The sequence below is a fragment of the Pygoscelis adeliae genome, unplaced genomic scaffold, assembly GCF_000699105.1.
Source record: "Pygoscelis adeliae isolate BGI_AS28 unplaced genomic scaffold, ASM69910v1 Scaffold160, whole genome shotgun sequence".
Lineage (NCBI taxonomy): Eukaryota > Metazoa > Chordata > Aves > Sphenisciformes > Spheniscidae > Pygoscelis > Pygoscelis adeliae.
The window spans coordinates 7,345,806-7,370,529 of record NW_008824035.1 but is presented as its reverse complement, the minus strand read 5'-3'; the positions used below and the strand labels follow the sequence as shown (position 1 = coordinate 7,370,529).

General features: G+C 36.0%; 1 protein-coding gene across 1 annotated transcript in view; it reads right to left on the bottom strand.

Moving 5' to 3' along the window:
• Positions 1-2,713: 2,713 nt before the first annotated feature.
• The window catches only part of CCDC141 (coiled-coil domain containing 141), a 110,599-nt gene continuing 88,588 nt past the window's right edge, over positions 2,714-24,724 (bottom strand). The window contains exons 21-30 of the mRNA XM_009332356.1: positions 24,116-24,225; positions 21,425-21,532; positions 20,713-20,796; positions 16,884-17,034; positions 16,148-16,343; positions 14,020-14,192; positions 5,205-5,359; positions 4,977-5,106; positions 4,718-4,880; positions 2,714-3,007 (exon numbers count right to left, since the gene is read on the bottom strand). Of these exons, the coding sequence (XP_009330631.1) occupies positions 2,881-3,007; positions 4,718-4,880; positions 4,977-5,106; positions 5,205-5,359; positions 14,020-14,192; positions 16,148-16,343; positions 16,884-17,034; positions 20,713-20,796; positions 21,425-21,532; positions 24,116-24,225 (1,397 nt within the window). The 3' untranslated portion in view covers positions 2,714-2,880. The remainder of the gene's footprint in view (positions 3,008-4,717; positions 4,881-4,976; positions 5,107-5,204; positions 5,360-14,019; positions 14,193-16,147; positions 16,344-16,883; positions 17,035-20,712; positions 20,797-21,424; positions 21,533-24,115; positions 24,226-24,724) is intronic.

The following is a 24,724-nucleotide window of genomic DNA, read 5'->3' as shown; positions in this document are numbered from 1 at the left end:
AGGTCAGGTTGGACGGGGCTCTGAGCAACCTGATCTAGTTGAAGATGTCCCTGCCCACAGCAGGGGGGTTGGACTAGATGACCTTTAGAGGTCCCTTCCAACCCAAACTATTCTATGATTCTATGATTCTATCATCTCCTTGGAAATATCTAGAGAGGAGATTTACAAACATCACTTTTCCAAAGTTTTCCTTGTATATTATTTCTTTGTATATCATCCCCACACATTTACATATGTGGAACAAGGAAGAAATAAAAACATTACTTACTCAGCACCTCATCTTAGAAAGCAGGGCCCTACTAACAAAACCTGAGACTGTGAGTAAAGAATATATTTACTGTTTCACTTCCTTCCACAAAGCAATAATTAAAATCATAATACTGGGGACAAATTTTAACTAACATCAAGACACTCTTTAGGATTTAATAGGTACATACATCCTGTCAAATTTTGCAGACCTTTTAACAAATTCATGAGCATTTATGATTTATAAAATAAAAAGAAACAAACATGCTTACCATGTTTCCTAACGCATACATTCCCTGGGAACACTTGGAACAATAGCTGTATTCCTTATTGGCAAAAGAAGGTTGTGGGGTTTTTGTTTATCTGTTTATAAACACCACTTTCTACTATTTTGTAAGAAAACCATAGTAAGAACAGATATAAAGATTTCTGTTTTGTCTCATGTATCATTTAGAAAAGCATTAACACTTTTTTTTAAGTGTTTTAAACTTTACTTTAAGTCATGTTTTGTATCAAGGGGAAAAAAAATCCCATCTCAAATATTAAAGTTCGAGTTGTTTTTACAGGCTGGCAATCAAGAGGAAAAGCAAGAAATCCCCAATGCCTTAAATTTGCTGAGGAATCAAGATCAGCAGGCACTGAATTCTACACTTTCATTTTTACAGAATCGATTTTTAAATAGGAAAACTTATATGCCATACTTATGGATTCCAGCTGATAAAAGAACATACATTTTAGAGGGTTTTTTAAATATTTTTTTATGTCTGATATGTACTTTGTCAATGCCCTGAATTTGACTGCAGTTCACAATATTTTCTGTGAAATCTTTAAATCTAAACAACATGTGCAAAGGAGGGGCTTAGTCAGCAGAAAGGTAATTGTATGGGATCCACAAGATGTTTGATATTTGTCTCCATTCCATTTTGGAAAAACTATTTGTGAGAGATACAGAGTAAATAAGCAGAGCAAGAACCTCAGTCCTCAGCTACTATTTTTATGTGCACATATACACAGCCTTGTGACTGTTCTGTGGCAGGATGCCATTGACTTTTCCATAACGTCAAGCAAGTGATTTATGTGATCAGGTGAAGACATGTACATGACATTTTTTTCAGCTCATTTCCTCTCTATGCCTGTACTTTAATTTGGAGATAAATTTAAGTTTCTACCAGCCAACCTCCATCTTGCTGGAGACAAATGTTGAATGTTTTGGTATTATGATTTAAGCAACTCTCAAAAATGTTATTTCAGTCCCAATTTTGCACAGATGACACCTACCTTCTACCTGGATGGAGCACAAAGATGCCGCACTGCTTAAACCCCTATCTGCTCTCTGTGAGAAGTGTGAGTGCATTGCTGTGGTATACAAATCCAGTATAGGCCTTATCAATGTTTATATAAAGAATGACAAAATGTTGCACAATAGGCAGTTGCACAATACACATGTACTTGTTGTATTGGCCAAGCCATACGCAGTGCACGGAAGCAGAAGTCTGAGTAGCATGAATCATTTGCTAGGTAGGACTTTTAAAATCTGAATCAGAAGGACCTAACTGAAGAACAGTTATTCCCAAGTCTAACTAGATGTTCTATTGGTTATTGTGCCAGTCAAACAGCCATCCAAAATGGGATGTTCTATGAACTACTTTTTTAAATGTTGCAAATTAATGACACTATGAAAGTCCTCCTCTTTCTCTGCAAGGAGCTTTGCAGTGAAGTGAAAAAGACAACTAGACTCAGAATGCAAGAGATGGAGGCAAGAATTTCATCATACTATTGACTGCCCTACAGTCCAAAAGATTTAATTTCAGTCCAGGTTTTCTTTATACCCTGAATGGATGCTGTGGGCCTTGAGGAATTCTATCATTGGGAACTCCTTGGCTAAACTAAGGATGTGGTTTGAAACTATCGTGGGTATCACTTCATAGTCCACTCCTTTGGACTGTAATGACATGCATCAAGTGGAAATGGACTGCTTTGTCACAGTAATCCGGTCCTGAAAGCAGAAGCAATATAGCGGAAGACTTCTCCATAATGCTGCCTTAAAGAGACTCTCTCTTTCCTGAAGACATTCTTGGTACTGAGCATGCATTAGACATGGTTTGCTATTATTAGTAACCACTCTCTTTGATGCCCAGCCTCCTCAAAATGTCTGAAAGCTGTTAGAGATAAGGTAATGGACACTGTATTTAATAAACCAAGAATTCTGTAGTTATAAACTCATTTTGTTTTAAGTCCTCATTCATTTGTGTCTGAATTCTCTATATAAGCTAGTGGGAAGAACTATTGATGGCATTGATGGAATTTGTAGAAGAATAAAACAGTGGGTACTGATGAATCACCAAGGAGATCTGTAATTTTAAAGGCTAATGTCTCTTTTTTCCATCATCATCTTCTGTTAGATTTGTCCAACAAACCAGAACAGAACCACAAGAAATTAGAAGTCACTATCTAATAAATGCTGTGCACAGGTGAATTTTATTAATGATTTATTTATGAAGAAACCAAATACAAATTGTAACCTAGATAAAAATTAAAGAGCACACAAGGATTCATCTTCTCACCCATGGCCAACATCTACTAATGGACACAGCAAAAAATACGAACACCCTCATGAATCAGGCATCTTGCTGTTCAGTCCATCTTCTGATCCTCTGCAGCAGGCGGGAGAAGAACAGGATCGTGTTCCAAATTGAAGCTAATCTCTTGTGGCCTCTCAAGTTCAAGATACACTCCTTGAAGCCAGAGTTTCTCTTTAAACCTGTTTAAAAAAGGTCAGTTAATATTGCCTATATTTTTAATGGTGGCAGCTGCAGCATTCAAGGGAACATAAGCAACACTGTGGTGGTTGGCATAGACTCTTCTCTGTGGTCTTGAGACAATATGAGATTAGAGATCAAATAGTGATTCCAGACAGAACATAAAATATCCTAAAACTCATCTTTACTGACAATAACAAATAACCAGAGGGCACTTTAGTTATAAAGAACAGAAAAGATGAGAAAAATGTGGAGAAATTTGACCTTCCTGTATGATCTACATGTTTTAATCATACTGAATACTTTATGTGCCCTAAGTAAAATTAACATGATCTTGCATTTGATTTTTTTTGCTTTGGAATATCTTCCATCTCACAGCAATACAGAAAAAAACCTGAACAAAATATATGGGATCAATGCTTGATCAGCTGGACATGAGGGAATGTGTGCAGGCAGCTTATGATGAAATGAGAACAGCTTTTGAATCAACACGCAATAATTTTCCCTTCCTTTTACATGTTGCTCTATGTCTAGATAGATAAACCTCAGGAACAAAACAAAAAGAACACTGTTGTTTCTTTTTTCTATGACTTTTTGCCATAGAATTCACTATGTATGAAAAGTTCAGAAAATATTCAGACACTCTTAGGCAACAAATGCATTTTTATGTGACCAGTTTAAACTTATCATTTTGAGCAGACTGTGAAAGACTAGCCTGACAGCAATCCCACAGAATCTCAACCACTTTCCCAGGTCACATTAACCATCACTTCTTTAAAGCCATGAGACTCCCAGGCCTTTTTTCCATCACATTGCTCCACATACCTTCTAGAAAGAAAGCTATTTTACTGTATCATCATGAAACCAGCTAATACCTGGATACCAGTTCAGGTATTTTCTACTGAAAACCTCTGACAAGTCTTATTTTTATGCGCACAATCTCTTCCTAACCCCCACCTACATCCCTACATTACCTCATATCTGATGTTTCCAGTGAAATAGTGAACTAATAACTAGAGTAAACCAGATTAGTAACAGTCACAGGGTATAAAAACTCTCTCATCCCTGAATACATTACTCAAAAGACAGGCAGTTCTAGCACCATAAACTACAGTAGGCTGTCAGAACCTAAATTCAGGAGGCAAGATTTAGCCTTGTGCAAGAAGTCATGACAAGGACTAGTGACTTCACATATCTCGTTTAATCTTCTGAAATTGAGGTGGGAAGTTTTGTCATCTTTAATCAATTAGTGAACAATGACTGTTCCTGCGCTATTAGGATTGCTACTTATTCTTCTAAATAAGATGCTTACCTAGTAGAAAACTTTGTTTACATATTCTGTTATTGAAACTTCATGTTCATGTAGTTGTATCAGTTTGAACCTCTGGAATACTTTGTGTCTTTGACCTGTTAAATCTTACATTAATATCTGGATTAAGATACCTGGATTTAAAAAAAAATATTTCACTAAACTAAATACCTTATTGTACTAACTCAATTTTCTATTGTATCACAAGGTCTTTCATCTAACAGAATTGCATATCTTCTGATGAAGAATTAAGTGTAAAAGGCAGTCACACATTATGGACTTCAATTACATTATGCAAAAATTGATAGGATTAGGAAGAGTGTTTGAAGTGTGCTTTGTAATTTAAGGTCCTTACAGCTATTGGAGTATTACAAGATGTAGCACAGAGTAAGCTGCAAGTTACCTTACTGGGGGATGTTTAGCCACTGGCCTTTGATCTCGCACACAATGTGTGTCGTGGGCTTGTACTAGCTCAGTTGTGGTGACATTCACTTCTGAATAGTATCCATCTTCCCATTCTGATTTAGCCTGAGTTACAGTGGAAATTTCTGGGGTTCTATTTTTCTCTGAAACAAAATATGCACATTAGTACGTGGAAACAAGGTGCTCATTTAATATGGCAACAACGTGCCTAAAAGCATGCAGCTGGCAGAATGAATCACCTATTACTGTTACAAAAGCAGAACAGTGTGCCTTTCCGATTTCATTGCTGGCAACACAGATGTATTTCCCCATATCAGCAAGGACTACATTTCTTTTCAAAAGGTAATAGGTATCTCCTAATTTCTCAATCTGTAAAACAATAAAATGCACATAGGAGATTATTAGTAGCATAAAGCAAAATATATTATCTTTCTCCCAAGAAATATTTCAAGAACATTAGAACATACACGGATGTCTCCAGATACCACTTGGATATCATCCTTCATCCAGCAGACACGTGGTTTGGGCTTTCCATGTATAGTGCAATGCAGGATTAAATCTTCTCCTTCTTGTAGAGTTGTATGTCCAAATTTTTCTATGAAGTTTGGCTGTTTTCCTTGTACTGAAAAAAAATTATTCACTGTATTTTAAAAGGCACAACTAAAGCAACTGAAGAAAAAAATCTCATAATTCTAAAGTTCACCACATCACATGACAAAGAGAGCCTTTATTTGCAAGACTGTTAGTAGGCAGACATCATTTATCTATATAATATAAAGTTTGTTGAAACACATGGATATTAAGCACCCAAGAATTTCATGCATTGGCATAGTGATATTAGTTCCATGGTAAAGCTAAAGAATCATGTTCTTTGTGTAGGTAGTAGGCAAATCTATGCAGATTATTGTGTTTCAGTGAAGGTGGAAGAGTAAATATTCCGCACAAATTTAAAGTGGCAAAGTCAAGAGAGCAAATTTTTGCATTTAGTGCACTGTTGTACATCACGCTCTTTCTTCACTTTTTTCCCTATTCTTCTAGTAAAAAAAAAAAAAGTTATTGAAAAAATAAAAAAAAGATTGATCTATATTTGCAACAATGATGACGGCCAGAATGTGGCCTCTGTACCACTTTGATCAAGATCATTATTTTGGCCATCATTAATACTGAAACCATGTACTTACCAGATCACCCAGTACAAATCTGATTCAGATCAAGGATGGGCAAATAATTGCATTTCTATTGCAATAACCAGAGCACATAAGATTGAGTTTGTGCTGGCTTCATGCCAGCTGTGGGAGGACAGATGACACCTGAGCCGGTACAAGGCCTGGCTAATACAAATTAACCCATCAAAATTGTTTGAAGACATTTCAATCATCAGCATCAGTTTGTACTGAATCAAAGCATTGCTTCATGTGACATGTAACTTAATGAGCTGTAAAGCTGGATTTACTGGGTCACTGTACTACTACCCGAGGTTCCACTTACATTCCGCCTCCAGGGCCACAGTGAAAAAGAAAACAACCTCAGAACTCAGACTAAGTATTCTTGACACAGGGAATCCAAAGCAGCAGATGTTAACACACAGAAGCACACACAAAGACATATACTACAACAAAAATGAACATTTTGCATTCCTATCACATAAAGGATGTCTTCTTGTTCCTCTTTACTATAAATTATACCACGTGTCCATAATATTTTACAAAAGTAATCACCGGCCTGCTTAGAAACCTAAAGTTACTGAGATGTGTGATAAATAACAGAGCTTGAAACTGTTCTCAACTATGCCAGCATTATGCCACTGTTTTAGGATGAAAAATTTTTCTTTATGCTATTGTGAAACAAAAATCAGCGTATCTCATAAAGGTGCCCAGCAACTTCTAAACCCAAATATATTGAGCCCATGGCTATTTTTGCCAAACATGGGACTGTCAGCATGGTGAGGCAGACGTTTTCACCCACTGCATTAATAAATCCACTGCTTAAGTGAGCTCTTACTTGCAATAAACTTTCAAGCTTAGCTGCTTTTACATTCTTCCTATGTACTGTAGGACTAAAGCCACAATATAGAGCAGAAGTATACAACTGTTACTCTCTCATACGCTTGCTAACCTAAGGTCTGTATTAGCCAGTCCCAGCAGCTCAAACAACTCAGTTCTTAGCTGTTGAAAGTTAGCGTGTGCAAGCTGCCACCACCATTGCATTGCATGCACCTGAAGCACAGAAATTGGGGATCTGCAGCTTCACTTCAAGCAAGAGAACCAAGCTTACACCCCTGCCTCCTCTTTGCAGACAGCTGGCAATAATTCACAAACAGTGCATGATTAGTTTGTATTCCAGTGGAAAACGTTAAGTGGGCATCAGCCACTCCTTGTGATATTTTTGGCTGGATTCCATTACTTGTGTGGTTTGTATTACCTTGTGAAGTCAGGCTGCATCTCATACCAGGATGGTTTTTACCATTAAAAAAAAAAAAAAAATCATCTGACTGTAATGGTGATAATGATCACACCCCGTCTTGATTTTGTATCAGTAAGTCAGCAGAACATAAAAACTAAAATGACCAGTTTCTAGAGAGCAAAGGGAAAAGTGTGTGCAAAGAAAACCATGAAGTGACAGTTACTACAACTCTTCAAGGCACAGGCTAGAACTCAACAGGGAAACAAAGTCTACTGTAAAGGAAGAGTTCATCTTCTGACAGTAACCTTCAAAATAGAATGGATGGTTATATTTCACCAATGGTTTTCCCATGATATCATAATGAAATGTCAGAATAAGCTAAGACAACTTGTCAATTAAAAATGATTTCTTGGCTGGACATCCCATGAAGCACAAAGGTTAGAAGGAACAGATCTTTTTTCCTGCATTGTGGAGGAAAAACATTTCAGGTAGTCAGTGGTACTGAAATCCCACTCTGATGGCTTCAGATAAGAAGTTTGTCAAATATTGATTACATAAGTTATTTGTAGGAGCCGGTAGAGTTCTCCTGCAAACTGGGGAACAAGCAAGGAAAACTCAGCAGTCTGGAGCAATGCAAAAACTGCAGGTGGAGACATCACCCGCATCTGGCTTTATCACACAGTTTTCACCCCTGCCCCAAGTCTCTTTCACACATAGGTAGTACCAGGTCAAGCCAAATTGTTTTCAGCAGCCATTTTTTATTACTTTGCTTCACAATTATTCTTAATCTTTTTACTCTGGGCATATAATTTCCAATCTCTGATGTCTTGAAATACGATATTAGCAAGTTTATCAACTTCCCCTTACCTTCTCTAAAAATTTAGGATAGACTGAGATTCACACCATGCTGCTCAGAGACTTTGGATTTCCTCAGCATTGCTCTAAATTAAGACACCGCACTTTACTGTCTAGACCTTTTGTCTTAGTCAAGCTCCTCACACAATCAGAAGGAATTTTAAGGAATACCAGGTGGGTCTCATGACCCAATTGATGTGAAATATCCATAATCCAGAGCTCCAGTCTCCTTGAATACCATGGTGTAGCCTCATTAAAGGAAGTCTGAGCAGTAATTTTTAAAGATACAGCTCCTCTGAGCCACAAAAGATATACAGACACAAAAATTACTAGCTTACCCTAGCAAAGCCTCCAGAGAAAGGACCAGGAAATAGGTATACCTTACCAGTCTTTTGAGAGGAAGCCACCTTCTCCATTGTAGGTCCAGCCACATCTGATCCAAAGCCAGCCAGGGGAATGCCTCATCCTCCCTTTGCCTACTGACTCACACCTGGGGCCTCAGACAGGCTGCTTCTTTTGAAAAATGAAAATAATTAATCCCTTTCCCCTCCAAACTAATGCACCTTTTGTAAACACCCCTTCACACAACTCCACATCTTGTAGTCAGGCAATCTCATTCACCACTTTCTTAGTGGATGTCTGTATACGGGGAAGGAGGAAGGGAGATTAGGTTAGTAATATGCCTAAATAGAATATTTTTTTTGTAAGGCTAGAGAGATTGAGATTTAAATCTGCTCTTTAAGAGAACAATTGGGAAGATGTAAACATTTTGGGGTCCCGAAGTAACTATAGGTTCAAAACTGTGACTGTGATGAGGGGAAGTCAGCACTGTAAAACAAGAAAGTAGCAGAACCAGAACAATACAAAACACCTAGATGTATTCCCTGCTTCTACAGTATGGTTAAAAGGAGGAGGAAGTGAAATATGCACAATATGAACTATAAAAAAAAAAAAGGGTGTGTGTGTGAAGCATTACATTGAAATTATTGCTGAAACAGAATGAGTGTGGTTTTCTTTCAGAGAAATATTAGTGTATCATAAGACTACATCATTGTCACTCTTTTTTTTAAGATTATCTGAACAGAAAACAGCAGCAATTTTCCAGCAAAATTTTGTGGGCATTCATTAGAGTCTTTAAATAAAGAGTATTTAAACGCAGACTGCCAACACAGCAGTAATCAGCATTGATTACACCTTTGTTTGCAAAGCAAAACATTAAAACCAGGAGACTTTCAGTATCCTACTGCATATCTAGTATCTCTAATCTCTTTTTTTTTTTTAAATCTTGTTTCTTGCAGCAATTAAAAATGTGGCTGGTATCCACATACCCATTAAAAACTGTGCATTTAAAACTATTCCTAATTTAAAGTAGGTGCAATACCATACTCACAAAATCAAGTTTTGTTTATCTAATATTCACAGAAATATTCAAATTCTTAGAGGAAAGGTTTAATGAACAAAGGGATTATGCACTTCTACAATGATTTATTAAGATCTACAGATGTGCTAAGGCAATTTCTGGCCTTATATTTATACCTTTTTGCATTTAATAATTATAATATCTGATTATGCAGAAATGACAACATTCTCAGAAGTGACAAGGTGCTTTGACCTTTTATTATTTCACAGTGTCTGTTATATAGCAATACCATGAATGCTATACTTGTGTGCACTCTTGAAAATGATAGTGTACTTAGATTTTAAAATTGGATTCATTTGCATTTCCCTTTCTTCTTACAAGTCAAACTTGAAAGATCTTATTTAACATTTAAACAGGAACTCAATTCCAGGATTTAATCCAGTAGTAGGAAGCTTACTTTTCGCAGGTAATGTGTTTGAGTAAAAATTAAAGTGGATGCGTTGGCACAGGAGCAGATCATAATCCACTTCAGCAGCCTTTGAACTGTATAGCAAAACTGAGGCTCACTTTCCTTAGAAAGTGTCACTCACCTGGTTTCCCTGGGTGCCAGGTAATCTACTGGGATCTTCCATATAAGCTTTAGACCCTTATAATTTTAATCAGGTTGTACAAAGAACTCTGCATTAATCTACCCTTCCCCAGTGGAATAATTTTTTTTTGTCTTGGCATAGCTGGAGATAAGGTCACCCTTGACATGTTTTTTCTGTGAGGCTCTGTTGAAATCTGGGCTACCTAATTTGTCAGTTACAACAGGCATTTATGGTTCAAGCTGGAAAACAGCCGTTAAGCTCACCAAGTGTGGCATTTCACTACCATTCTGCTTTTGTAGTTTTGTGGGCAGAGGGCAGCTTTCCTTTAGTGACTTTCTAGATAGAAGTGGCTTAAAAATGTCCTTCACCAGCCAATAAAATTGAGCACAGGTGCTCTTTCAACACCGCAACATAGCAGTGAACAATTACAGGGGCATCACGTCAATACAGCTCCTCATCTGGAAAGCCTTCCTGGAGCATATAATCCCCAATCAAGTCTCAAATAGCAATGCCTTGGAAAAGTCCATTAAGATAAACTACCTTTATGTCTTGTTCAGTACGTGAACTACCAATAGTACTTTCAAAATATGATGAAAAAAGAGAAAAATAGATAAGGAAAATACAAACTTTAGCAACAAGAGTCATTTCATGAACTATTTAAACCATAATTCAGAATAAAAAAATAAACAGCACTGTATTGATTTTAAATGCTTTTCTACTAAGGGGACAAAACATAAGTATACTCAATTAGACATGCAGCATGATACATACTCAGAATTTTACTAAAGGCAGAATATGCTTGTTCATAGGTATACGCAGCACAGATTTGTAAATGTTGGAATAAAATTTACTCTCTCTCCAAGGCTTCTCTTTAACTCCTCCCCTCTTGGAAGAAAGATGAGAGTCCTCCTTGTTATGCTTGGAACTGGGAGTGTAAGCCAAACTCCAGTAAAAGGCTACATCGCTGGCTAGCTTCTAAATAATATTAATAAAAAGATGGAATAAATGCCATTGGATTCAAAGCTGCATCTCTTACTCTTACACAATTTTGTAAACTGGCCTTGTAGTCTGGCTGCCAAATATCAGGTAAAGCAAGTAACTGAGATCTCTCCCACCCATTCTAAAGCTTGTTAAATGAAGTTAACAGAAACAGATTTAATGCAACTGTGTATGAGGGAGAAGGTCTGCATGCCTGCTCCCTTGTAATACCCTAGGAGCCTGGATGTACATCAGGAAGTGTTACGAGGGAGGGGATAGAATTTGTTCCCATAATCTGTGTACGCTCGTCCAGTAGTTCTGTGTCTGTTTATTGCCTTTTTAACTCGTAGAGTTGATTATCATAAATAGTAAGCAGTCTTTCTGTAAGTGCCAGCAAGCAATCAGATCCAATTACAAGTCTAGATCCAAGCTACCTCCAATTCCTGCTTTATGACATGATGAAAAGTTCATATCTTCTTCTCCTGCTTTGATAGAACTACAAGTGAGTTTGGGACAAATTTTTCCAAGCAGGGCTGGAATCCTAGCTCTAGCCTTGCTTTCTGAGGGACAGAGACTCACCTCGCAGTGTTGTTTTGCTCAACAAATGGCTCTCCTCCAACCAAAAATGTCAAATGCATGTCTCTGAACTCACACACTGGCCATATAAAAAAAGACAGAACAATGATCGTTCTAGCACTGATCTTTCCACAGTTTTCAAGATGAAGGATCCACAAGTTAAAACAGAGATGCAGCTTCGAGCCCAGCATCTATAGAGCTACAATGATTCTTTCTGTCACGAGCCTTGTGACAGTTAATTCCGGCAGACACAAGGCAGAAGAGGAAAGAGAATATCTCTGCTTTCACTCCTGGTTTTTTTGGTGTGCATATACTCAGCCTCAATACTGAAGGCAAAAATGCCTGAAAAAGTGACCTGAGTATTATATAAAGTTACTTAGAAAAGCAGAAAACAAGTCAAAAGTACATCTGTGATTACTTTTAATTTTTGAATGATGGCAACTCTCAGTAAAAAACAGAGGATTGAAGGGCAGCCATCACCTAGAAGACTCATTTTCAAATAGAAAATGAGTGTTATGAGCAGGATAAAGTTATCAAGCACTGGCAGCTCTGCAGCAGGCAAAACCTTACAGCACGTAGGAGCAACATTTTGGTTTGTTCTTACCACAATATTGCTTAATGTACCGGCTATGCAAGTCAGCTTGCTCACATAGGTTCTTTGCTGTACGTTTATAACAACCATACATAAAGTCACAGGGGCACAAAAATACTAAACTGAATTTTACTTTTATGAAAATTGAAACATTCAAAATCATACTAATTATTAAAATTAGCTTTATTGTGAAATGGAAAGTACATTTTAGGAAAATAGGTGATTTTTATACCTGAGAGAATTCTTAGGAATCAACATTTTTGTGAGATGACTGAACTTCAAATATTAAGGGTAATACCAATTTTAGTTAGAATTTATTTTGTTCCCCCATCTGCTCACCACCTCCTCCTTCTGCTCCCTCTCATATTGCTGTGAGGTTTTATTCCCTCAAGAACTTCTCCTGTTTCAAAGTTGCAGGAATTTTAATAAAGTTGCAGTCACTGGGCCAAAATACCTAAATGTCAGTCTTCAATCTCACTGACCCCCAGCAATTTGCAATATATATTCTGCTCATAGCATGCTACACAGTAAAAGGCTCACATCATTTCAGCAAATTATGCAAGAAAAAGTAAATATTTCCTCTATAAAATTTTCCACACCAACACAGTTGTAATATGAAAGATGCAAATCAAAAATGCAGGAAAAATCATGTAGCTGTTTGTCAATTGTTTTTACTGTACAAATACAAAAAGCACTGGAGCTAAAGAATGAAGTTACATTTGACGATTTATAAATGAAATCTTCCACTGGCACAGTTTTGTCATTGTTATCAAATATTTAAACAAATTACTACTTTAATAAAAAATAATATTTGTGGTTGTCCTTGTCAAGAATGAAATGCGATATGTAAGTGAACAAAGTTCTGGATTGGATTTACGGCTTTGAAGTTATAGGAGAATTCTATTTGACTGAAATAAAACAATATTTTTTTTGTGTGTGTGAATACACTTTTGAGTATTTCCCCAATTTAGTTGATTCTGTCTGAAATCAGTGTGTTAAAAATTTTAAATATGCACAAATGCTCACTTCATAAACTATTATCTTTCTTGCCTTATAATAACAATTTAGTGGATTATTAGAAATATTTATATCTTTAATTTTATAAGAAAGCAGAGAAAGTATCACAAAAGCATCTACCTAAGCAGATTGGTATGTTGGAATATCTCATTTTGTAACATTTGGGGTTTTTGGTCTACTGTATGCTAGGTGTCACTTACACAAATCCTGATGATTCTGGGTCAAATCTTTGTAGTGCAGACGATCACAACTCTATTGGAACTACTGCCACTTTAATTTGTTGAGACTATCTGCTGGGCTGAGACAGATTTAAACCTGATCTATGCCAGTGCAATCATGAATGGTATGTTTTCTTTACTACGAAGCTTTATCCTACAAATAAAATTTTCTAAAAAGTATATGAGAAAAATGTGGTTGGAAATAATATGTTTGATGTTTAAAAACATTTCAACGCCCTCCACACCCCCTCAGAAAAAAAGGCATGTCATAAAATATATGTTGATCTGAGCACACTACCTGGGTGTATCTTGACATTTAATATCTATAACCATTAAAAATGTTTCCAACACTTTGTAATGCCAATATTTTTTGAAAGCAAAACTCTGCCTCAGATTCTAGGAAATCTTTGTAATGTTTTTATCTCAACATCACTATGAGAAAGGAAAATAAGCACATTATGCTGGTATTAAAGAAACAAGCAATATATGGACTGTGATATGAAAGTGGTTTGGTACAGATTGTGAAAGATGCAGTGTAAGAAAAGAAATTTAATGTTGTCTTAGCATGTGAGAATTAAGTCCAGTGCAGTCAATATTGTACTTATTTTGTGAATAGCCAGTACATTAGTGATATGCTAATATAGATGACACACACCATTATCCAGTCTATTCTTGTAATAGGTGGCCTGTTACCTTTCACGTGGAGAATGGCACTTGATGAGATAGTGCCGTTCAAATTTTTAGCCCGAACAACATAGAGGCCAGCATCTTTATCACACACCTTCTGAATGAACAAAGTATGCTTTGTCTCCTTTTGTAAAAGCTTTAAGTGCTCATCTGCAGTCAGTTTCTGGCCCTTCTTGTACCTGAAGCAGAGAGTCAGTTTTCAAGTCAGATTTATATAGCACTGTATGCCAAGAACTTCGCAAATTCAGACAACCTTTATAACACTACCTTGACAGCAAGAGATAGGGCTCACTGCTGTGCTCTCATTCCTCGGTTTTAAAGTTGTATGTAAATATGGATGAATATTTAAAAAATTCAAATTGCTGGATAATACATTTTTAATACTAGAAAACGTGGTTCTGATAATGGTTTTCAATGGACAAGTCACAGTTATCTCACTGCATTACTGGAGATAGTAGCATGAAGGCCTGGGCCCTCAGTTTTGTGCTGAAACATTTTTGCTAGTAAGGTGTTGAGTCAATCTACATTCAACTCATGAATAGGCTCTTAAGATGCATAAGCAACATACAAACTTTCTGAACTTGTGTTTTCAGTATAAAGAACAGTCAAGGACCTGTTCCTCCACCCCAGCCCACTTAACATTTACTTAGTTCACGTCATCAAACAGGATAGAACAATGCATCAGGAGCTATTTCAGAGAACTGGTGTCATATTCTAACACTTGAGAATCTGTCACCATGTATTGGTATTGACTCTTGATTTACATATTGGAAGTGAGGGAAAACTCTGGCTCTTCTTGCCTCGTGATGTTTCAGCATAAGCTACATTTAACCCAACACAAACATAGAAATATTTTTCCACACGTATCTCCAATAAAATGTCTACATCAGTACAAAATACATAGTATTGGTGAATTTTTAATTACAAAACCCCACATTTTTTTGTTTTCATAAATTTCTAATTTGCAAAATGCTTTCAGTTGAATGTTATTTTTTAAAAGATCATATATCAACAGCGTATATATTTTTGAGCTAAATTAATGCTTTCTTATGATAAAATACCAACAATACTCCTCAAAGTGTAGAATACTGGGATTTAAAACAAAGTAACTTTATTGATACCAACACACTATAGCACCAAGGTTGCAGTGTCCAGTATTTTTCTCAGTGCCATAGAAGAAAATTCAGCTTACTAAAAGCTTATGGTTTGCCTAATTCTTTACATGTGTAATAATAATCTTAACATCAAAACATTTCCAATAAGAGGCATATCTAATTTTAATACCTTAAAAGAAAGGCCTCCATTGTGGACGTCTAATGGAATAAGTGGAGAAATGGCAAATGATGTAAACTTTTAGAAAAATATGCCAACACATAGAGGACTACTATCAAAATCTTGAAATCCTGCCCCTCTTTTAGTCCCTATTCCCTTTGGCAGGGAATTTCTAAGAAGTCATCTTAAAAGATGTTTATACCACCACATACATCATCTGTATTTCTCACAACTGCAGTATAAAGCAATATAATTAGACATACAGCAATTCAGAGAGAGAGAGAGAGAGAGTGCACACAAATATATAATATAAAACTGGTTCTCTTAGTGTGGACATTTAGTTTTTTTTTTTTTAACCTGTAACCTCTCTCTAGTTTTTGACAACTGACTCACATATATATAAATGTGTGTCTCTATGTATATGTAGTGGCTATATAAATATTTTAGTGTGCGCACACGTGTATGTGTCTGTCCATCCATATATAGTGCCAAGATCCTGAGAAAATGCAGGTGAATTTACTTAAGGTAAACCTGGAGTGCGCATTTATTTTAAGAAATTATTGAACAAGTGCAATATCATATTCCAGAATATAAAAACTATATGATGTATTTAGCTTAAAAAACATGGGATATGCTTGTAGTAGTTTGATGCTCTCGTTATTCATAAAATTAAGTATGGAGAGATTATTTCAAGTAGGTTAATTGTCAAAAGCAATTTTGAAGGTGGGAATCATGCAGAAGTGTGGAGTAGAAAGGATACAAGCCATTTATTCTAGTCTATAGATTAATTAATTTGGTTATAAGTGGTTCAAGGTGTCTTGCTAATAGGTATATTTATTTCTTCTCATTATGAGCTACCCACCATGTCAGTGTAGGCTCTGGGAATCCCGTTACTTCTACTTCCAAAGTTACTGGAGAACCTTCCATGACGGTTTTGTTAGACAGAAGCTGGGAGAAGTTAGGCGCCTGTCCAGTTAGGCTGGCCATGCTGTTCTTTTCTGATGAACTTTTAATCTCTTCTCGGGTGACCATCTGCCTCTGACAGCTTCTGGTGGCGTCTGATTGAAACACGAAACCTGAGAATGCATCAGGCAAAGCATGCAGCCTGTCCTGGGTTTTAGTACAGTTATTCAAGTCATGCAATTGTTCTTGTGTTTCTGCCATGCTTTTACAAAGTTCAAGGTGTTGCAAATGTGTTTTGCACACTTCACTCATCATGCTGTGTACTGGTTTGGCATTTATAGCGCAGGAAGCAGTGCTAGCTTCAGATATTCCTTGTAAGCTACAAGTCAAAGGAGATACTGCTCTGACTTTTGAACCAGAATCCGTTGAAGAGATACAAAACTTCTCAAACCGATCTGATGGGCATTCCATTCTATTATTTGTAGCATCAGCATAAGCAGAATTTGTTAAGAGATCAGACGCTTCCATCAATTTTTTAACACCAGTGGTTTTCTGCATTTGCAAGCTATAGGAACTGACATGCAGACTATGAGAACTACAACAGTGCTGCTCTTCTAGCTCTGTTTCAGAATGTAAGAGGTTGGATTCTGGTGTCTCAGAAAGCGGTGGCAAAGAGATATCATCAGGTGATATACACTCATATTCATCTCCGGAGGGTATTTCTTTTGCCAGGAATTCAGTCTGTAAACTATCCTCTTTGGCTGAAGATGACAGCTCTGTATCCTGTGAAACAAGATCCTCACCAGCTGGACAGATAATTGGAATATCAGCCAATTTATTCCTCTCCTTAAATTAAGAGGGGAAAGAAGAGATGGGAAAGAAGAAGAAAAAGAAAAACAGAGAGAGAGAATGAGTTATCATTATATGCATCCCCTTTTCATGCAGAAGCTAGCAACAATATTTGGAATATTTCTTGTAATTAAGCTTAATGTATTCCGAGAAGCAGGAGGAAATATGTGGAAAAGGATAATTCCTCAAAAATTTTGCAGCAGCTAACTGGAATTTCAAGCTGTTTGGAGAGATTCTAGCAGATATAATTATATATAAGCATTTATTATAACAGTAACAATAAAAGAAAAAGTACCTCTTTCTATAAACAAAGGATAACCTGTGGATTTCCTGTAGGTGCTGTTTATAAGAGCATTTGCAAGGGGAAGGTGGAAGAGGAGGTGGCCTAATTACATCTGAATGGGAAATAGTTACATAGCAATAAAAATATATTCACAGCCAAGTTACTGGACTTTTATTCTTTGAGAAAGAGAGTCACTGGTCATGTTCAAGATTTACAGAATTAAACCAACATCTTTAATATATTTTCCAAGCATTTTATATTCCCCTCATTTTTTGCCAGCTGTTTCAAGATCTTGCCCAAACATTAACAGAAAACAATGTTAAAATTATTTTTATATTATCTTGGATGCAGAATTAAAAAAAAAAAATCCCTCTCACCGTGTTTCAAAAAGGATTGGATGTGGCACGAATGTATTAATTGTAATAACAAAGCATAAAAGACATTATCCGATTTATTAATTACTTCTCTGCCTCTTGTTTTTTATATAAATGTGTAATCACCTATTCAGGCCTATTTCATTTGTGCCAGGGCTCTCAGCAAAGGTGTTCATAATGTTTTCTTATGCTATTCTATCATTGTTGAGTTCTATACAAAAATATGTAATCTACTAAGCAATGTTTCTGTCACCTATAAACTGTTCACTGAAATCAATTGGGTGATACACTGGATGTCATAGCTTTCCAAACCAGGTCTCTTTGGCAGTATGCAGTACAAAAGTGTAGCGGCACATTCATTTCTCTTTCTTTTTGCTTTATTTCTCTAAATATAACCTAATAATCAGTGCACAAAATTAACAAAATAAAAGTAAAAAGAAGTAATAGAACCTGGTCCTGTAGATATGGTAGTTTTAACATAGACATTTTTCCAAGTTAATACATTTGTTATTTCAAAGCCACGTGATTCATGCCAGATCCATGAATGAATGACTGGAAGAAAGTTGGGATTTTACTGTCTATTTTACTAAATAAATTAATGCAGTTGTAGGATGAAGTTCAAGTTTGGGTGTAAATGTGTTTTCCACAAGCATCTCCTGATGAACTCTGACCCCCAAAGTGTCTTTCAGTATGAATATATCATGGATATAAACACGATAAATTATAATTGACTTTCCAATTTGGTGAAATGTGTCAATTTTTCCCCTTTCCAATTACTCAGAAAACAACAAATACTGAGTTACTTCTTCCTTCTGCACATATTCAATTTTTTTGGGGGGGGTTCTACCAAATTGTAAACTATTCTTAAGAAATTGTTATTTTTAGGGATTAATTCCAATACCTCATACAACATATTTTTCTAGGGTTTGCAAATTTGGCTGTCACCCAGCTCTTTTAACCTTATCAGCATTGTTCTAAGTAATTCTCTCAGTTTTAAGCCTGACCAAATTTGCAAGTTGTTCTTAAATCAAGCTTTAATAGGCACTTTAGTAGCAAATTCTGGCTGTTTTGGTCTGACTTGCACTAACAAATCTAATAAACCAAATCTGATTAATATTAAGAAGTTGAAAAATTCTTTAGAATGTTAAATTCTGAGCAGGTATATTTAAAAAACATAGGTCAAAATTTCTGAATAGCCAGTCTCTACTCTCTGAATGAAATCAATGGTCCAAATTCATTCTGTCTATTGAGGAGTCTATGCACGTGTACACACAGTGGCATACATTTGGGTAATTACAGGAAGGCCATGACAATGTAGGAATCTTCCAGTGACTAATCTAGGATCTTAGCGCAGGGATGTGCTGTCAGTTTCATGGTCACCTCGTCTGGACATCACAGAATTGAACAAAGTTATTTCAGACATTGCTGGAAAATGACCCTGGGGAAAATGCTGGGGAAAAGAATGGCAGGTGGGCAGTGAGCGAGCAAATTGTCAGACAGGCTTTGGCAGCATGAGGACTTTCAGCCTCAGTGTGCTACCTGGGATCAAAGAAGCATGAGGATGAATGTGCCATGAGAAGGTTTAGGCCACTTTTTAGAGGCTGATACTTATTACTGAAGCAAATTAATACTGCAAAACTAGCTTGCAGAAATATAGACAAAATTAGAGATTGCTGGCCTACTAGACAAGGGTCTGGGGATGGGCCAGGTCTTTCCTCAGAAAGGGTGGAAATGGAAGGCAGAAAAGCTCTCGTAAGAAGAACCTGCTACTTCTTTAAGTGAAGTATGGAGTGATGAAAAGGGGGAGGCATCATCGTTGCCATACTTCACATCTGATATCTGCTGTTTCGCATACCCTTGACTTCTCCCCTTGGCAGCGTCTGACAAGGACTGACAAAGCTATGGCCTAGTAAAATAGGAAATATGGCTATGGACATCTGCTGGGTGAGGTGATTCTCCTGAGGGTGGCTCTTTGGAACAGCCACAAAATTTTGAGTGAAATCTGGGCTCCAAGTCAATGGTGAAACTCCCATTGACTTGGAACGGAGGTAAAATTAATTAGGCTCAATTTTGGCTCATCAGCAAATTACAGGACATTCTGTATTGAACTGAAGGGAATATTAATATTAGTTGAATTTCTACAAAACATCACAATTTAATGCCTTGTAGTATTGGTCTATGTTATCAGCTTGCAAAATGGAAATTTTAGAGCTCTAAATCAATTGCCAATGTATCCTACCTTTCTAAAGAATTAAATATATTACCACTCACTCCAACTTAACAGAATATTTCACACAGTGAAGTATTTACATTTACATCCAGGATCCCAAGGCTTCAAAACGTTCTTTAAGCTGACGGAATTAATCTTATAAAACCTAGGTCTGGTTTTGTATTGCCTGTATTTCTAAGACTACATTTATTCATTGACAAATTGGAATCTTTCATATTCATTTACTGTATATCCATGAATAAAACATGCTTGTCTGCTAGGATTTTTATCATTCTAAATGCATACCCAGTCTTTCACTATCTAATTTCCTTTTGTGCATTGTTCTTAACACGCAATCCATACTTTGGAACTTATTTATGATCTCTGCTGCACGGAATTTTGGCAACTGAAATGTAACTTAAGTGTTTTGAGGTGATGGTGAAGACTACTATTTGATGCTGAGTTCTGTTATTTATTTGATGTATAATGTTGTACCAACAGTACAGCAGATTATCTGTGTCATGATGTCATACTGAACTGCTGACAGCTGTAGTTGTCTTCCATCATGTTTTTGCCATGACTGCTTTCCTGTTATTCACACTGTTGCAACAGTGAAGCAATTCTGTGCTTGTTTTGCATTGGATTTTTGTAATACTGTAAATGAGAAGACAATTAAAGCCCACCAATCTATAACAATATCCATCACTTTTGAGAAGCAACGAATTAAGGAGTAAAATTTTTTTGAGTAGACAACAATGCCCATCAATTTGATTAAAAACCCCCCAAAAATCAACATGAACAGCAGATACCTGTTTAGTGTTGGTAGGAGACAGGCTATTGTTTCTCTTCTCAGTAATGCTTTCTGAATTTGTAAGCAATTTACTTGATGCCATCTGAAAGAAAAATGTTTAAAAAACACTTTTTTCCCCTGAAGACGACCTTAATGATTCAACGAAACGTCATTATTTCCACCATTACTTAGTTCAAATTCTGAGCTATGAGGCTTCTCTCATAGTGTATTACTTATAAATCAAATATTTTCATAGGTTGTCTCTAGGGGTTATATGAATATTAGGGCTCTGGGAAATACTAACAGCAGTCTCCTCTATTACTTCCTATATTCCCTTAAGTCTTATTATAAAGGAGAGAGCAGAATGTGTTCTCCCTAGAGGAAGGAGGAATAGTCACAAAGAGGATGTCTGCATTAAGAATACTGTGGCAATAGGACCAAAGGAAAATTGGTAAAAGATTGTGAAAAGAATATTATTTTAGAAAAGAAAAAGAGATATATAGGCAAGTAAAAAGGTGGCTAAAAGAAATAAAATTCATAGGGAAGAATATGTGGATTGGATAGAAGGCAAAGGGGTAACTAAAAAAAAATTGAAAGAGAAATGACCAAGACTACACTGATAACACCCATCTTAAGGGAGGCTTCAAGACTGAAAAGCAATAAACTTCCCAGCAATACACAAAACCTTTTAAGAAACAGAGTTCTAGTTAAAAAAAAAAAATAAATCTAACCTGCTGCTTTTGTTCCTCTGCTTTGTCTTTAATAACAGCCTCACATGCTTCTTGACCATTTCTTTCTTCTTTTTGAACAGTAACCAACTCTTCAGAAAACTCATCTTTCTGCCATGTGAAAAGAAAATTAAGTAAGCTTATACACAATAGAAGGTAGCAATTGTTAGCTACACACTGACTTATGCTCTGTACAACAGCGTAGAAAAAAAAGTGAAATCTTATCTAAAACCTGTCATCAGCACAGGTATAAATTGTTTATGGCAAAAATATGCAGCAAAACCTGATTCATTCGTTCCTGGACAAGCAAAGACAACATTTTTCAAAGCTGAGGGGATCTTTTCTGAGGCAGGGAAAGTATAGGACACCAAAGATTGAAGAACTCAAGTGGTTGGCCAAGAATCTGAGGAATATTAACCAATTTGTAACCAGCATAAGTAAGGGAAAATAAACGATTAAGAAAGTGACACTATTAGGATAAAAGAGGATAAACAACAAATCCAGAAAAAATCCAGGATTTCAGGAAAACAGTTCTAAGGGGGAAAGAAACATTTGTGAGTCTCTAGAATGTTCAAATTTTTCTAAAAGGTGGAAAGGGGAGAATGCGTTCTAAGCATAAAACATAACCAAGGCAGAATTTGCATTTGTTCTTGTTTTCCTCCCTCCTTCAACTTACTGTCTGGACAGTCCATAACCACTCTGAATGGAGTTAACTGTACTTTAGATCAGCTACTTTTACCATGCTTTTTGGCTAATACTTATTTCTCCTTAAGCCTCAAAGACTACACAACTGGTTACAAAGTACTTACATAACAGAAATCTGGACAAACATACTGTATTTTATGAAGACTTCATGAATCCTTTAAAATTGTCATGGAGGAAATCTACAGATTTCAAAGAACATCACAGTAGCACAACGTAAGGAAAACCAAAAGTTTTATAGTTAGTTTTGTGTACTTCACATATTTAGCTGTCCAGCCAAAAGTTACAGTCCTAAATTCTTATAGGAAAGTGTTGCATTATTAATTTTCGATTCTACCATTAGACAAGTGAAAAATTCTGTGTGATCTGTACTTTTCTGAAGAAAAAGTGATCTTTAATTTTGCACTTGAAAAATCCAAGAGTTGTTTTCTTCTGACATTCAACAGCCATATAAAATCAGGAAAGATTGAGCAATACAACATTTCCCCTTAATTTGTTATGCTTTAAAAATGACAGGAAGTGAAACTGAATTAATTGTCATGGCATTCCATATTTGTGCCACCTATTTGTATAGATAATTTGCTGAATTATTTATTCTTCATAAGATACAGATATCGGATATTGAGATATTCTGGAAATGTTCAGTAAGAATGTTAGTTTTAAAAACTCGGAACACTACATATTATAAAAAAATAACAACTTTCATTTGAAAAGCGTTGTAGAACTACTCTCTATTGCAGTAAATTCATCTTTTATAATATTCTTTTTGACTGACTTTTTTTAAAGAATTATCTAAATTAAAAGTTCAAGTAATCAGTAAATAGTTCATGAATGGTTCATAAAGTGTTCTCCAAACAACTCTATTAAAGGAAGATAACTTTACAATTAGCAAAATTAGTCAAATATTACAATTATTTTGAAATTCCACTTCTCTTGAAAAGATCCATATTATGTTGCACTAGCAAACAGGATCAAAGGTTCAAGCCCTTTTCTGACAGAACCTAGGGCTACTGTCCTGCACACAACAGCATTTATGTAACACATGGATTAGGAGGAGAACTTTGAAAAACCTAACCGGCACTTATATTGAAGTTTCTTTATGGTCACAGTGCAAGGCAAAGCCTTCTTTCCACTCGTCTAATGACTTTTGGAAATCATTTGTATTTTTGGCATCTCTTACTGCTTTTAAATGTTTTAATGGATAATTCGAGTGTTCATCAGTTTTTATACTATAATTCCGTCAATGAGAAGTGAAACAATATTCAACATCAACACGAGCAGGATATTTAAGCATCTTAACTCTTCCAACTTCACAGAAGAATTAACCCATCAGCTATTGCTGCGTGTGGGAGATTTTTGATGTATTACTTTGAGAGTGGGGGGTGGAGTAGACGGAGTCTTTATTACAGAAATCTAGCCCTTTCAGCTGTCTTCCATAATTCCTCCTCAGTTGACAATTATACTTAATTACACTTAAAGAAGCTTAGCAGAATATGAAACTAAAAATGTTGTTGTTCTCTTTAATATTTATGTTATCAGCCATGCTTTTCTAATTTAAATTACTTTGGTTTTAACACAACATTTGGGGGGGGATGATTTTTCCAATAGGGAGCCAAGCTAGGTTGCTTGGCATTTTATAGATCTAGCAGTTACCTATATTACACTGCCAAGGGAAGAAGAAATATGAAAAAAGTATTTCTAGATACTCAAAGAAATTGTGACTTTTCCCCCTAAAGGTTACATGAAAGCAGTAACAGTTCTGAAAGAAGTTGAGAAAAAGAAACGTAGGAGGAATGTTTAGTGCACAAACAAGTAGCACTTCATTGATTCATTACGATCATTACCTAAGGTAATGGAAAAGTGAACAATTAAGAAATACTTCCTACTGCCATAGATGATCCTCAGTTAAAAGTACTGATTCAGACACTAAGCCTGATAAGGTGATACAGATGCAATATATTCTCCAGATTAAAAAAAAAATTAAAAAAATACCTTAATCTCCTTAAGTTCTCTCAGAGATCTACACAACTCATCAACAGAATTAATGACTTCTTTGTACTTTAATATGGCTTTTTCAACATACTTCTTTCCTTCTTCAATACCTACAAAGGTAAAACAACATAAAAGTAAAACAGAATGCCTCAAACAGATGTGTAACAATTAATGTACTTTGTAACTCCAATATACTACAGTAATTACATTTTTCTGTGTTTTGTTTTGCTGAAGCAGTTTTGTGATTTGCAGCAATGTGCTTGAGATGGACCCTCATAGTTGCTGCAGGTCTTCTGCAAGGCTTCTCCTTGAACAAAATTGTTCTATCTGATTAGTGATACTGCTTTAAAAGATGACCTCATAAAGTGTCTCCTAAACTAGTTGCCTTATTATACAGCTAGGAGGCACTTACATCCCTGTTATAAGAAATATAAAACAAAGGCAGGACAGAGAAGCTTTTTCCCATGTAATGACTTAAAAAACACAAAGCAGCTTCTTTCTCCCAGTGTTCCTAATCAGCTGGTGTCAAGAATCCATTCTGTCAGCTCCTTTCCTACAGATAGGAATGTTTAAAATATTGAGAACATTAAAAAAAAAAAAAGGGGGGGG